General features: G+C 43.3%; 1 protein-coding gene across 4 annotated transcripts in view; it reads right to left on the reverse strand.

Moving 5' to 3' along the window:
- The window catches only part of DIS3L (DIS3 like exosome 3'-5' exoribonuclease), a 33,215-nt gene that overhangs the window by 9,747 nt on the left and 9,531 nt on the right, over nucleotides 1-13,937 (reverse strand). For 3 of the 4 annotated variants that reach the window (XM_055319764.1, XM_055319765.1, XM_055319763.1), the window contains 6 exons: nucleotides 11,224-11,352; nucleotides 8,759-8,894; nucleotides 5,667-5,843; nucleotides 4,316-4,394; nucleotides 3,238-3,417; nucleotides 1,086-1,255 (listed from right to left, as the gene is read on the reverse strand). In XM_055319764.1, coding sequence (XP_055175739.1) covers nucleotides 1,086-1,255; nucleotides 3,238-3,417; nucleotides 4,316-4,394; nucleotides 5,667-5,843; nucleotides 8,759-8,894; nucleotides 11,224-11,352 — 871 coding nt within the window. Of the gene's footprint in view, nucleotides 1-1,085; nucleotides 1,256-3,237; nucleotides 3,418-4,315; nucleotides 4,395-5,666; nucleotides 5,844-8,758; nucleotides 8,895-11,223; nucleotides 11,353-13,937 lie in introns of those variants that run through there. The other variant, XM_055319766.1, reaches the window with a different exon arrangement.

Below are 13,937 nucleotides of genomic sequence, written 5' to 3' on the forward strand. Positions count from 1 at the left end.
AGCTCCAAAGAGTGGCCAGTTTAATGGTGGGTTTTGGTTTTTGTTTTGGTTCTTGCTGTTTTACTAAATTGCCAGATGGTTATGTAACTGCTTGGCCTGGGGCTTTAGCAGGAGGCAAGAGCTCTCCACATCACAGAAGAAGGCTGGAAATTTTAGTCTCTTAAAGAAAGCCAACTAAACACATTCTAGTTAACATTTGCAACACAAAGGAACACCCCATTGTGCGCAGTACAAATTCATTTTCAAAACACAAATCTCAACTTTGCCAGTGCAGGAGTGACTTTCTACTTTCTTGGAAGTTACTTTCTCATTTTTAAGGACACCTTTTGATGGGGAAGGAGGGGTCAGTGTGAAATAAACCTCACTGCCCCCAAATTCCAGTAAATCATGGGTATGGCTGGCAGTGGTCGAAGCTGGCCTCCGAGAGCCTATGGAAGGCCTCAAAAGATGTAAAGGGTGCACAATGACCCAGTTATTGGCTCGGTGCACAACAACACAGTTACTGGCTCGGGACATCCTGCTACAAGGTCTCATTTACAAACTGTAAAGCATCAGGCAAATCAAATTAGGCCATGCCTGTACTCTTCGACACCAGAAAGGTTAATTTCTAACTTCCTTGTTTATGTCTTCTCTCCAGTGTTATATTCCTTTATGGATAATCGATTCGGTGAAGTACCACTATATCATCCCTACAGGGCAGAGTGATCATATTTCTATATCGCTGGCTGGAAGAAAGCTTGTTAGTGTTGGCAAAGCGTATCTATTGAAAGTTTCTGTGTTGGACAGCTGGATAATGTATGTACTCTGTAGTTGTCCTACACAGCTCTTTCTAGGACAGTTTCTCTCTGGCCTTCATTTATTAACCAAGGACTACTTAACAGATGGTTCTATATATTTAGAATTTTCATTTGTGCTGCTGAAGTGAGCACTATATATTTAGAATTTTTAAAAAACAGGATCTCGAAATGCCAGATGCCATCAATAATTCACCCCTTCTTATGCAAAGGAACTAACAATGTTTTCTGGGATAGCTCAAGAGCTGCCAAAGGCAGGAGGAAAACCGGTAGAAGTACGACGTCAGCTACCTGGAGGGCTTCTGCTTGCTGAGTGCTAATTCGGATTTTGGGAATTCTGTAATCCCAAGGTGTAACGAGGATTTTCTGAGCATTTCTGCCCTGAGACTGGACCTCTTCTTTGGATGGAAATGTCACCACATAATCCCGCCAGTTCTTCTGAAGGATGCCCACCACTCTGCCTTTGGGAAAACAAAACACAACGTCCTATTTGTATCAAGCACATCCATACAAGTCGACAGACGCTTAAACATTTGCCTTCCTAGCATTTTACTATTAAGATGGTTAATCTTTTGAAAGAGAGATAATTTTTTTAAATAACATAATCAGTTTGCCCTTTCTGCCGTGGGGTCTGACGTGACACTTAGGATTTATTAGTCCCACACTCTCTTTTGCCCTCTCCTTATCAATCTCAGGTTTCAGTGCATTGGAAAAGCCAGTGATTTCACTTTTTAAAAAAAAACAAAAAAACTCATGCACTCTCCTGTGCAATTTCACTGTCTTCCTTGCATTTTCCCACCAGCCAAGATCATTTGAGCCACCACTGCATACGGTGAAGTATGCAAACCGTTAAATCTCATATACAACACTTGCCAGCATCACTGACCAGGTCAAGAAAATAAGCCAAACTCTATTAGTTAAAAGGGCTATCTTTTCACAAATATTATGAGGCCCTGTTCTAGGTGCAGGGAATGTAGCAGTATCAGAACAGACAAAGTCCTTAATTTTCTAGAGTGGATATTCTAGTCTGGACACCTGGAGGGAAAAAGGCAATAAAAAAAATACATGGAAGGTGGTGATTTTTGCCAAGAAAGATACAAAGCAGGTAAGGTGACCCAGAGTGATACAGGGCCAGCACTGGCAGCTATTTTCAATGAAGTGACAATCTGAGCAGAGACTTGAAATGAGGGAGGTTGGTGTGAGGAGGTTTGGGGAAAGCTCATTTTCAGTGGCAGAGGGCAAGATGGTCAATGCGGCAGGAGGACAGTGATGATGAAGACAGTGACAGAAGGCAGCCCGAGCCGGCAAGACTCTAGGCCACAGTAAAGACTCTGGGTGTTATTCTTAGAGAAATAGGAGGCAGCCACTGGAGAACTTTGAGCAGAGATATGACAGGACCCAAAGACCTTTGAAAGGACCCCTGTGGCTGGCTCCTGTGTGGAGCAAAGGCCACTGGGAGTAGGGGCGGGAGCAGGAGACCACTGAGTGAGGAGGTGGCTGGGATAATCACATCAAGGGGTTCTAATGGACCACGTCAGGACAGGAGCAGTGGAGCAGGGGACCCGCCACATTCAGGCCACAGAAGAAGGTAGAGCTGCCAGGACTCACTGATGAGTGAGAGAAAAATGCAAGGGCAATCTCAGGGGCTTTGGGTTGACCAACTGTAGAATGAACCTGCCATTTATTGAGAGGAGGAATACTCGGGGAGGAGCAGGTTTGGGGGCAGAAGTCAGGAGTTTGTTATTAGGTGTGTGTTAAAAGGGAGGTGCCCACTGGACATTCAGGGGTAGATCCAGGGAGACAAGTGAGGAGATGACCCTGGAGGCTGGGAAGGGGGGCTGGGCTGGAGCAACAGAGTGAGAGGACTGAAGGAGACTCAGCGAGGAGCCCAGGCACATGCCTAGAAGATAGGAAGCTCTAGCAAAGGGACCGAGAAGGAGCCTCAGCAGGGGAGCCTCAGCACCCAGAAGCCAAAGATGAGGCCGTGATTTGCTGGCCAAAGGCTGCTGAGGGTTACAGGTGCTGAGGGCTGTTGGCAATGAGGTACCGGTGCCCTTGACAAGAGGTCACAGGTTTCTGCTGGGTGGGGGGCGCCTGCATGTAGTGGCTTCGGGAGACAATGGGCAGAGAAGAAGCAGAGAACGCAGGGTGAGGGGTTCCACTGAGGCTGGCCACACACCGAGGCAGAGGAAAGGGCAGTAGCTGCAGGGGACACGGGACCTGAGACGATTTCTGGTTTTGTTCTTTTCTAGGATGGGGGGTACGACAGCACATTTGGATGCTGAGGACAAGAACATAAATCTACAGAAAAAGGGAACTAGTAATGGAGGAAAGAAATGATACCAAACCTTGATAACCGTACTATTTCTGGATTGTTACAGAGAGGGCTGATACACGTTCCACGGGCAAACTGGTGAGTTGGGAGGCCGGCTGGCAGGCTCACCTGTGGGCATGGGCTCACTCGGGGGGTCTCCCGAGGCCTTGTCATCGCTGTCATTCTCACACAGGGCGGTGGTTCTTCCCTTCCATTCATTTTTAGGGAGCAGTTCCACGACTACCACATCGCCGTGAATGGAGCGGTTTCGAGCCTTCATCCCGTGGATGAGGATGTCACTGACTAAACCTGTGTTTGGGCGGGCACACGGAAACCCCATAAAGCCACGGGGGATGCCACACATCATGAATCTGACGTCTCATCAGCGTCCCTGCAAATAAAAGCTTCCTCCCCCTTCAAAGGTGAAGCCAAACCTCATTCCACAGGTTAGGAATGAAGAAACGCTGTCACCGTGTCCTATGATGTCAGGTGCTTTTATAAGGCCTACCTCACCCGTCTCTCACGGTAGGCAACAGGCCCCTGCGTGAGGCTATGTAAGCCCACAGAATTCCACTGGAGGCCACGCAGCCAGGGAGTGGTCGGCAGGCCGATGAACCACGGACACCAGCCAACTCACGAGCAGCAGCCAGAGAGCCACTGGGTGTTTTCCACCCTGCCATCAAGGCCCTCAGAACTATATTCTATTATGATACAACTTACTTCCACATCTTCTTCATTTTTATCACTTTTACAATTATTCCAGCAAGACCATGTAGGGCAGTGTCTTAAAATCACACCCAAACTGCCTCAGCAGCAGATCTAGCCCCACCACTCACCAGGTGTGTAAGCTCGGGCAAGTGACTTTGTTTCCCTGTATTACAGTTTCCTCATGTGTAACCTTGTGTATCTTCATGGATAAAAGGTGCAAAATAATTATAGTATCTACGTTAAGTGCTTAGAACAGTACCTGATGTGTATGCAGCAGGTACTCAATAAAATGTAGCTGTTCTCATCTTTAAAAACTGATTGCAATAAAATCAGAAACTATAAACTTCGAGGGGGAAAAAAACACCAATCTGACCCCACACACCCAGAGTGGGGATACCTGACATGGCATACATGACGGCAGGTTCAGCTTTGCTTTCTTCACCGTGTAATATCAGAATAAAGATGTAGTACGGAAGTTTACGTAAGGCTTATACTGAACCTGAATCTTTGCAGCTGGCTCCTTGAAGTCGAACGAAAGCTTCTATCTGCGCCCTGTGTTTGTTGACATTCAGGATTCCCTACAATCATAATAAAAATCAATAGAAAAATTTCTTTATTGCCCACTTTGCCTCCTAAGGTACGGTTTTCAAAAAGTATTTGAAAATAACCCCAAAATATTCTTTTAAGGTCTGTGATCCCTTCCTTTAGGAAAAATATTCATCACCAAGGTCTCTTTTCTCCAGAGAACATACCATCATTTTGAACTATTCTTGGCTATAACAATAAAGGATGTATTTTACTGAAGTGATGAGTGGTCCTCAAAAAATCTTTTTCCTCAAAATATCCTCCCAGGAATGCTGTAAACTTTACTACCGAGTTGGAAGCCTCAGAGTCTCTAGGCATACTCATTTAAGATGCCCATACTTTAGGGGCACCTAGGTGGCTCAGCTGGTTAAATATCCGACTCTTGATTTCATTCTGGGCATGCAGCCTGCTTAAGGTTCTCTCTCTCTACCTATCCCTCCCTAACCCCTACTCCCTTGCTCTCTAAATAAATAATAAATAAAATTAATAATAATAATAATAATAATAATAATAATAATAATACCCACACTTTAGGAGGGACTTTGGCATGCTATTCTCAATGTTTGGCTTGCATGAAAACTGTCTGAGCTGCTTGTCAAAATGTAAAATTCATGATGGAACAGTGCTCAATAGTGGCATCTCAATAGTGGTGGTGGATACACAAATCTACTGATGTGATAAAACTGTACACACACAGACACACACGTAAAGCTGTTGAAATCTGAAAAATAATCTGATTCCTTATCAACACAGCTTAACAGCTTCTGGGTTCTGGGTCCTGGAGGACTACAAATGACCCCCTTGAAAGAGGCAGAGACACTGCCCCCCCCCCCGCATCTCTCATAAATAAATAAATAAACAGATAGATAAATAAATAAATAAATAAATAGAGGCAGAGACACTGCAAAGGAGCCAAGAAGCCAAATTTCACCGATTTCACAATTTTGTCAAAGGCAAATACCTTGATTCAAAATATAGTCTCTTTCCCAGAGACCAGAGGCATTAGAAGGCTTGTGTGATGCTCAGTATGTAACCTGATTAAGAAGATTACAGAGTAGCACCAAACCAGGCAGCAAGGTGTCCATAATTAAATAAGCATGTAGGAAGAAAGACTCTCAAATCATCTGAAACACTGACAGCCCTGGCTTACTCATGCCCCTTTTATTTACAGCTTTTGAAATTATTAAAGGCCTGTGATGGCCAATAAAGCAGAGAAGAAAACATGCGGGCTGGTCCCAACGCTGATGCTTCAGGACAACCCTCACCTGGATGTAGCGTCCAGATTTAATGCCGGCTTCTAATACTTCCAGGGGAAGATGTTCTGCGTACTCCTTCCCGTGGCTCTCCTGACTCTCATTCTCTCTCTCCCGTCGAGACTGAAGGATGGAGTCACAAAGCTCATGGGCGGCCTTTAAGTCAGGCCAAAAGTTGTCCAGGTAATTCTGCATTTAATAAAGGCATTAGAGAAACATGGTCAGAAAGATAGTGGTTTGGGGCACCTGGGTGACTCAGTCGGTTAAGTGTGTGCCTTTGACTCAGGTCATGATCCCAGGGTCTTGGGATCTAGTCCCACATTATCAGTCTCTCTGCTCAGTGGGGAGCCTGCTTCTCTGTCTCTCTGCTACTTCCCCTGCTTGTGTGCTATCAAATAAATAAATAAAATCTTAAAAAAAAAAAAAAGAAGAAGAAGATAATGCCTCTTCCTTTTGGTAGTCTCACAAAAAGTCCTGGATGGGAATTGCTGGCACGCATTTTTGAAGAGCTGTTAAATGAGCATTACCTCCCCGAGGCTCACATTACTGGCTAGTTTTTTACCATCTCACTAATCCCTGAGGCCTTGCCAAGTGAACCCTAGAAAGGCCCTTCCCACCATGGAATGTTTACTTTGCACTTTGAAATCTCCTCCTCTCTCTGCACGCATGCACACATCCTTGTCCTGCCTGTCTTTACAAGCATCTCGTTACTGCAGACAATGGCCTGCGGTGAATGGAGAAAAGAAGCTCTTATGTGTGAATTCTCATCTTGTTTTTTGTTTTTTTCATCTTGACATGTTTGAAATTTATAAGAGACTTAAATAAGCATGTAAATATGGCAAGGAGCAAAGTGTCTATGGAAATTCCTCCTTTCCCCCCACCTACTGGCTATGTCAAATTAGCAGAGAGTGGCAAAGTGAAGGTTTTTGATTCTTCTGAGGCCTCCGCCTCCCCAGCTGCCAGAGGACCAAGTCCTTGGTGACCATCCACAGATGTGGTTAACAGTCCTCACACAGACATACGTATTAATGTGATGACCTGGTACGAAATAGGACTTTGAAACAGGTGGCCAGGGTCCCCTTCACACACTGTTACTGCGCCTTTTGGTGTAATTCTGTCGGAGAGACCCTAGGCCAAACACCAAGGCACCACTCGCAAGAGGACAGTGTGTTGACATTGGCTGTGCTACGTCCAGAGTACACTCCCTCAGGCGGTTGGCTCTCACTAAATAACACCAATTTTACCTGTGTTTTTCACGTGACTTTAAGTCTAAGGTAGAGTCTAGCATGTTCTCTTTTTTCTCGAATTAAAAAGAAAATATATTATCCTTCTCGTCACCACCAGCATTTCTCCCACTGACTTAAGGGAACTGTTCAAATGACTTCTCTTCTTTCCCTAGTCCTTCGAGAAGTTCTGTCTCTGCTAACTCACTACCCACATTCTACGGTCACTTACCACCACCAAGCTTCCACCAACTCTTCGCGAGGATATATGGTCTCCACTCTTCCCAGCTAACTTCAAGTCCCCACAGAAAATTCTGGCCTTCCCTCTCATCTGAACTCCACAGTACCTCTTTTTTTCCCTGCTATCATTCACCTTTATGAAGCCCTCAATCACACGGTCTGCTTAGGAGATGCTATACACAATAAAATGGTACTATAGTGCTGGACTACAAAGAAAAGTAATTTTAACAAAAACTAGAAAAATGTAATTTTAGTCAACTGTCCTCTGCAGGAACAAGACATGATGTATTGCCACTGAAAAAACAAGTGACACTGCCATTAATACCCAGCGCCCCCGGAATTCTCTGGCATACCAGAACACTTTTTTTTTTATAGCAGTGCCAAGAAAATTCTATTGGCAAATCTTTAGCAATACATGCACCTGGGAACTCTTATAGAATCTACAATTCAAAATCCAACTTGACTTTCTGTAAACTGACAGGGGTAATAGAGGGCCTCACTCTAGGTTCTGAATCAAAAACTAATATCAACCACTGGAACTTGATTGGCCTAACTGGGCAAGACAGACAAGACCAGTAACCTGCTGAGAGATTAACAGCTTTCCCCCCTTCCCAAAGGGTATCCCCAAAATAGGAGAACTGTGTTGCTAACACAGCCCAAGAATAGGTCACTGATAACACCGTTCCTGTCTGTGATCTGATGTGACAGCCTTCATATATCACATCTCATCACCCCGTCCTTTATCCTTATTAACCCCCATGCACATTCCTAAGTGGGGAAGAGCAAGGAACAGCAGAAAAACATGATTGGCCTTTAAAAACTATGTTGTGTGTGTACTCAGAAAAATAATTTGAGGGAATCCCTGGGTGGCTCAGTGGTTTAGTGCCTGCCTTCGGCTCAGGGCGTGATCCTGGGGTCCCGGGATCAAGTCCCGCATAGGGCTCCCTGCATGGAGACTGCTTCTCCCTCTGCCTGTGTCTCTGTCTCTCTCTCTGTGTGTCTCTCATGAATAAATAAATAAATCAAATAATTTGGGAGGCAGCAGAGCAGGGTGGGTAAGAGCTTTGGAGTCAGAATGCCAGGACTCTAATCTCAGTTCCACCACTTGTTGCCTGGGTGACTTTGTGTGAGTTGCTTAAGCCTTTCTGTGCTTTAGTTTCCTTATCAATAAAATATAGACAATAATATCTACCTCGTGGGATTACAGCAAGAATTAAACAATACACTTAGAATAGTCCTTGGCATAGATAAACAGTGGCTATTACTATTAGGGGGAGCCATGTAAAACTGCCATTTTTTAGGTCAAAAACCTATTGACAATTTCATAAGATCCAACCTATTCTCATCATCGTCATTACTAAGATTGTTATTGTTATAACTACACACGAGTTCACTGTCAACAGGGGCTTATTGGGTGACGTCTCAGATGCTATGAGTCTTCTAGTCACAGAGTTTGCCCAAATTTGCTAAAGCTAAGATTACTTAGTTGGGGAGAAACAAAGACATGGAACTCGTTGGTTGAAGTGTTCCTTCACTCTTCATTGTCCCTTTTCTGTATTACCACCAGGACAGAGAGCTTTGTGGGTGCCACGGAGTAAATGAACACACAGACACATTTACCGACACAACAGATGTAAGTACCTTGAAAGAAATCACAAACACTCCTTCTGTTTCACTTCCATACTGCTGAATTGCCTCTTCATCTTCTGTCACCATGACGATAGGCATCCTATCCTGGCAATGGTGATAGTACCAAACAGCTGCATTGTATATGCTCCTAAAAAAGCAAAGGGCATGTGAGCCCTCCCAAGACAAGCTACTGTTCAAAGCTTCATGCCTGGCTTTTAATATGCTCTCCTTCAGTTTATGTAGACAACTATTCATTCACTCAACAACTAATTCTCGCGCATCTGTTATAAATATGTCCTGAGTTGGGTCCTTGCAGGGATACAAAGATGAATTAGACAGCACCTGACATCTCTTCTTCCCGAAGACATCCAACCATTTGCAGCAACCTCTTTCATTTGTTGATGTGGCCCAGAAACCATGAGGCTCTGTCATCTTTTTTTTTTTTTAAGATTTTATTTATTTATTCATGAGAGACACAGAGAGAGAGGCAGAGACACAGGCAGAGGGAGAAGCAGGCTCCATGCAGGGAACCCGATGCGGGACTTGATCCTGGGTCTCCAGGGCTGAAGGAAGCTCTAAACCACTGAGCCACCAGAGCTGCCCTCTGTCATCTTTTAATACCTTTTAGTTGGAAAGCTGTGACACACAGCACCACACGGGTGACAAGCTAAACTATGTTTAAAAGAGGTTTAAAAGATGAAGAAACAAGTCTGGTTAAGAGAAAAACTAGGCTGCAAACGGCTGAAGATCATAATCCATTAAGGTATGGAATCACATGAAATGTCTGAAAATGTTCCTGAAAAGAATCAAAATTGGAAAAAATAACCCAGGCCTGAAGACGTATGTTCAAGACTGGATTATGTTTCCAACGATGTGTATCAACTTGGACAATCGGTTTCTGTAGGCATCTGTTTTCCCTGCTGCAAATTAAGATGCTAGGTAAGGTTCCTTTAGTTTTAGGGGTGCCTGGGTGGCTCAGTTGGTTAAGCATTTGACTTTTGGTTTTGGCTCAGGTCATGATCTCAGGGTTGTGAAATCGAGCCCTACGACCAGCTCCACACTCAGCGTGGAGTCTGCTGGAGATTCTCTTTCCCTCTGCCCTTCCCCTGCTCTCTTTCTCTCACTCTCTCATATAAATTAAATTAAAATATTTAAAAAAGATTTAGTTAAAAATTCAGCCAACATATACTGAGTATCTATTCTGTGCAAGCCTGTGTAGTTGGTAAGTATGATCATTTTAAGTACTCACATGTGACCTAATCTAGAGAAAGATTTGCTTTTCCTTCCTGGTATTAAGCCCTGTGGGAACTTAGTACTATAATTAAGGATTCAGTATGCATCAGTGTTTTTTTTTTTTAGAGGATTTAAATATTTAATGGCTACACAGATAAAGAATCACAAGGAAAAAGACAATTTAAATATTTTGTATGGATAAGACATTTGAAAGCTTAAGGTCTCCTTGGCCCTCTGCAGAAGAGTGCAGCAGAGGGTATGGGTGCCCAACCCCTGTGCCCCTGACTTTAGCTGCAGCTGGGCAGCACTTCTAGCCCACCCTGGGCCCAATGAGTGGAGTCAACACTCCTATAGAATGATCCTCAGCTAAAGGTGGAAGTCTCTTTAACACCTTCGCCTCCACTCTTCTAGGTGACTTCTATGGAATATACTATGCAGCTTCTCAGAGGTTCCCAGTAGGACTGAGCCTCAGTTTCCTACAGTGGTAGCATATCCTGAACTGCTTTCCCTCCTTCTGTCTCACACCAGGCACTTCCTCACTCCTGTTTCAGGGAATTACCTCCCACATCAACAACCCAAACCCAACTCCTTGCTTCAAGCTCTGCTTTTAGGCAGATCTAAAAGGCAACAGCATACTTTCTAAAACAGCTTTACCAGCATTAACCTACACGTTTCAGGTTAATAAGACTGGTTGGGATATTAGAGCAACCTGTACCAGAAAAATTGGGATGATCTTCGCTTAAAAGTGGGCCTCCTCCTCCCTCATACATACACATACACACACACACACACAGACATTAAAATGATAATGCCAAATGTTAAGATCTGGGGCAAACTCACTCTGAGTATCTGTAGCTCCCTAATGACAATTTCTAAAGCATATATGTATTCAAACAATATAGCTAAAATAATGACACATTATTTCAGTAATGATCATAGTTCCAGAATAACTGGTTTATTCTAACAAACCATTTAGATCAACTCCCAGAAAACCAATGATAAAGAAATTAAAAAGAGTCATGCAGGGATCCCTGGGTGGCGCAGCGGTTTGGCGCCTGCCTTTGGCCCAGGGTGCGATCCTGGAGACCCAGGATCGAATCCCACGTCAGGCTCCCGGTGCATGGAGCCTGCTTCTCCCTCTGCCTGTGTGTCTCTGCCTCTCTGTCTCTCTCTGTATGACTATCATAAATAAATTAAAAAAAAAAGAGTCATGCAAAACTCACAGCCATTTGGTGGTGCCATACCTGGTCTGCCACTTTTCCATGGATTCTCCTCTTTCCCGAGGGAGATAGCAGTACTGCTGGAATTCATTAGCAAAGAGAATGCAATCATGACGTGCATCCTTTAGGAGGTTTCGCAATTTGTTGTACTGTCTGGGACACAGAAGAGAAAAATAAATCTGACATAGCAGATACTCATCTACTGCCAGCTCCTGCTAAGGATCAAAGAAGATGAAGCATTTTAGGACAAAAGATTGATTCTTTAAAACCCAAGAAACACTTATATATATTGGCCTTAGTATGTGTATGTAGTACTACTGGGCTGTTGTTTCTCAATTTTGCCTGCTAGAATGTGCTTATGCAGGACCTCATTAATTAGCTTGTGGATCAATCACCCCTGCCCTTTCCCCTTCTAGACTTCTGGCCATTAATAACGGAATTATATGAGCCTGCACCATACAGCCCCCTCTTCAAAGGCTCTCTGAGGACCAGAGGCAAGCAGGGTTTAGCACTTTATTTCTGTACCTCATTTTGTTCTACAAATGGCATTAGGCATGAGTGTATTTTATATTTGCTTGCAGCCTGGAAAAGGACATGGAAAGGGTAAGTTTGGGGATTTATCTGTGAATTTTATTTATGCAGCTGCCTCATTTACATGAATGAGGGCCAGCTTCATCTGTCAGATAACTAACAAAGTTTTAAGGTTTGTCCCATCAGGAGATCCTTCAGTGATGCCAGCCAAAGTCTCACATCAAATACGCAGCTTCCTATCGGTTGGTTTCTAAGACGATGCTTTTTTCTTTTTTTTTTTTAAGAAGGTGTTTTTCAATAGTCTGGGTAATATGAAATACAGAAAAGGTTCATAGTTATCTTAAAGGAAGCCAATTGTTTATTTAAAAAATTGATTGATATTAAAATCAGATGTTAAATTAACATATAAATCATCCAAGGTAGATGATTGGCATTTAACATGTGTTTTAATGTAATAAAATTTGTGCCCTTCCATTCCCACCTCCAGCCTGCTGCCATGGATTCTTAAAAAAAACAAATCTTTTCATTAAAGCACTAAAACTCTCCAACTTCTCTTCTTTGAATAAATGCTCATCACCAATATGTGTCGTCTTAATGCTTAATGAGAAAACAAGAAACACTGATTTTGTTTTCTTGGTGATTCTAATTTTGAGCTATTTTTAAAAGAATCATCAAGTAATGGCACTTCTACAATTTCATAATACACAAAAGGTTTAGTTTCAGGTCTGTGAACGGCAGCTTTCCTTAAGGGCATCCTACTTATACAAACGAAAGCTGCCCCGTCCCCAACTCAGAAGGGCCTAGAACATATCTAATTGGTGATTTTCCCACTTTCACAGAGATATATTTAAAGTCATTTTTAAGACCTCTTAGAGTAGGCACAGAAGAGTCTACACAACCCTGCTCACAGCAGCTGTCCCTGCACGGGGGTAAGGGGAAGACTTGCACTTTCTGCTTTATACATTTCTGTAATGCATTAATGTTTTTAAATGAGCACTTACTTCTTAAGCAATAAAAGATTTTTTTTTACATTTTTAAAATTTATTTTATTTTATTTTAATTTTTATTTATTTATGATAGTCACAGAGAGAGAGAGAGAGGCAGAGACACAGGCAGAGGGAGAAGCAGGCTCCATGCACCGGCAGCCCGACGTGGGATTCGATCCCGGGTCTCCAGGATCACGCCCTGGGCCAAAGGCAGGCACTAAACCGCTGCGCCACCCAGGGATCCCTATTTTATTTTTTTAAGAAAGACTTTATTTACTTATTCTTGAGAGACACACAGAGAGAGGCAGAGACATAGGCAGAGGGAGAAGCAGGCTCCCCGCAGGGAGCCCAACACAGGACTCAATCCTAGGACTCCAGGATCATGCCCTGGGCCAAAGGCAGATGCTCAATCACTCAGCCACCCACGTGTCCCTCAAAGAGATATTCTTATCCTGATGTTCATGGCAGCATTCTTCACAATAGCCAAAAGTAACCGACGAAGCAACCAAAGTGTCCAATGATGGATGGATGGATAAACAAAGTGTAGTGTACACATACAAGAGAATACTACTAAGTCTTTAAAAAGTAAGTTCTGAGACATCCTACCACATGGATAAATCTTGGAGATGTTAAGTGAAATAAGCCAGACACAAAAGGACAAATACTGTATGATTCTACCTACATGAGGTATTTAATCAAATTTATAGAGATAGAAAGTAGAATGGTTGTTGCCTGGGGCTTGAAGGAGGGGGAAGTGGGGAGTTAGTGGTTGGTTAATGGGAGAAAAGTTCTGGAGGGGATGGTGGTGACAGATGCAGGAAATGTGAATGTACTCAATGCCACTATACACGTAAAGATGGTTAAAGTGGTAAATCTTACGCTATATACATTCACCACAATTAAAAAAAAATAGGCTAGGTGGAAAAAACAAACAAACAAACAAACAAACAGGACCACCCATTGCAGTGGGAGAAGTGCTCTGAGGAGAAAAGTGCAGGGTGTGACAAGACCATGGGAGGTCTGGGGAAGGCATCAGGGAAGAGGTGACACCTGAGAGAAGGATGAATGAGAGTTAGCTAGACAAAGGACTCAAAGGAAGAGATGGGACAGAAAGTTCAGGATGGTAGGCAGTATGGTTCATGCGCCCAATAAACATTTTCCAAATGCTTAAGTGAATCCCAATTGTTTTTTTTTAATTATTACTATTTTTTTAGATTTTAT

This window comes from Nyctereutes procyonoides, unplaced genomic scaffold (assembly GCF_905146905.1).
Source record: "Nyctereutes procyonoides isolate TBG_1078 unplaced genomic scaffold, NYPRO_anot_genome, whole genome shotgun sequence".
Lineage (NCBI taxonomy): Eukaryota > Metazoa > Chordata > Mammalia > Carnivora > Canidae > Nyctereutes > Nyctereutes procyonoides.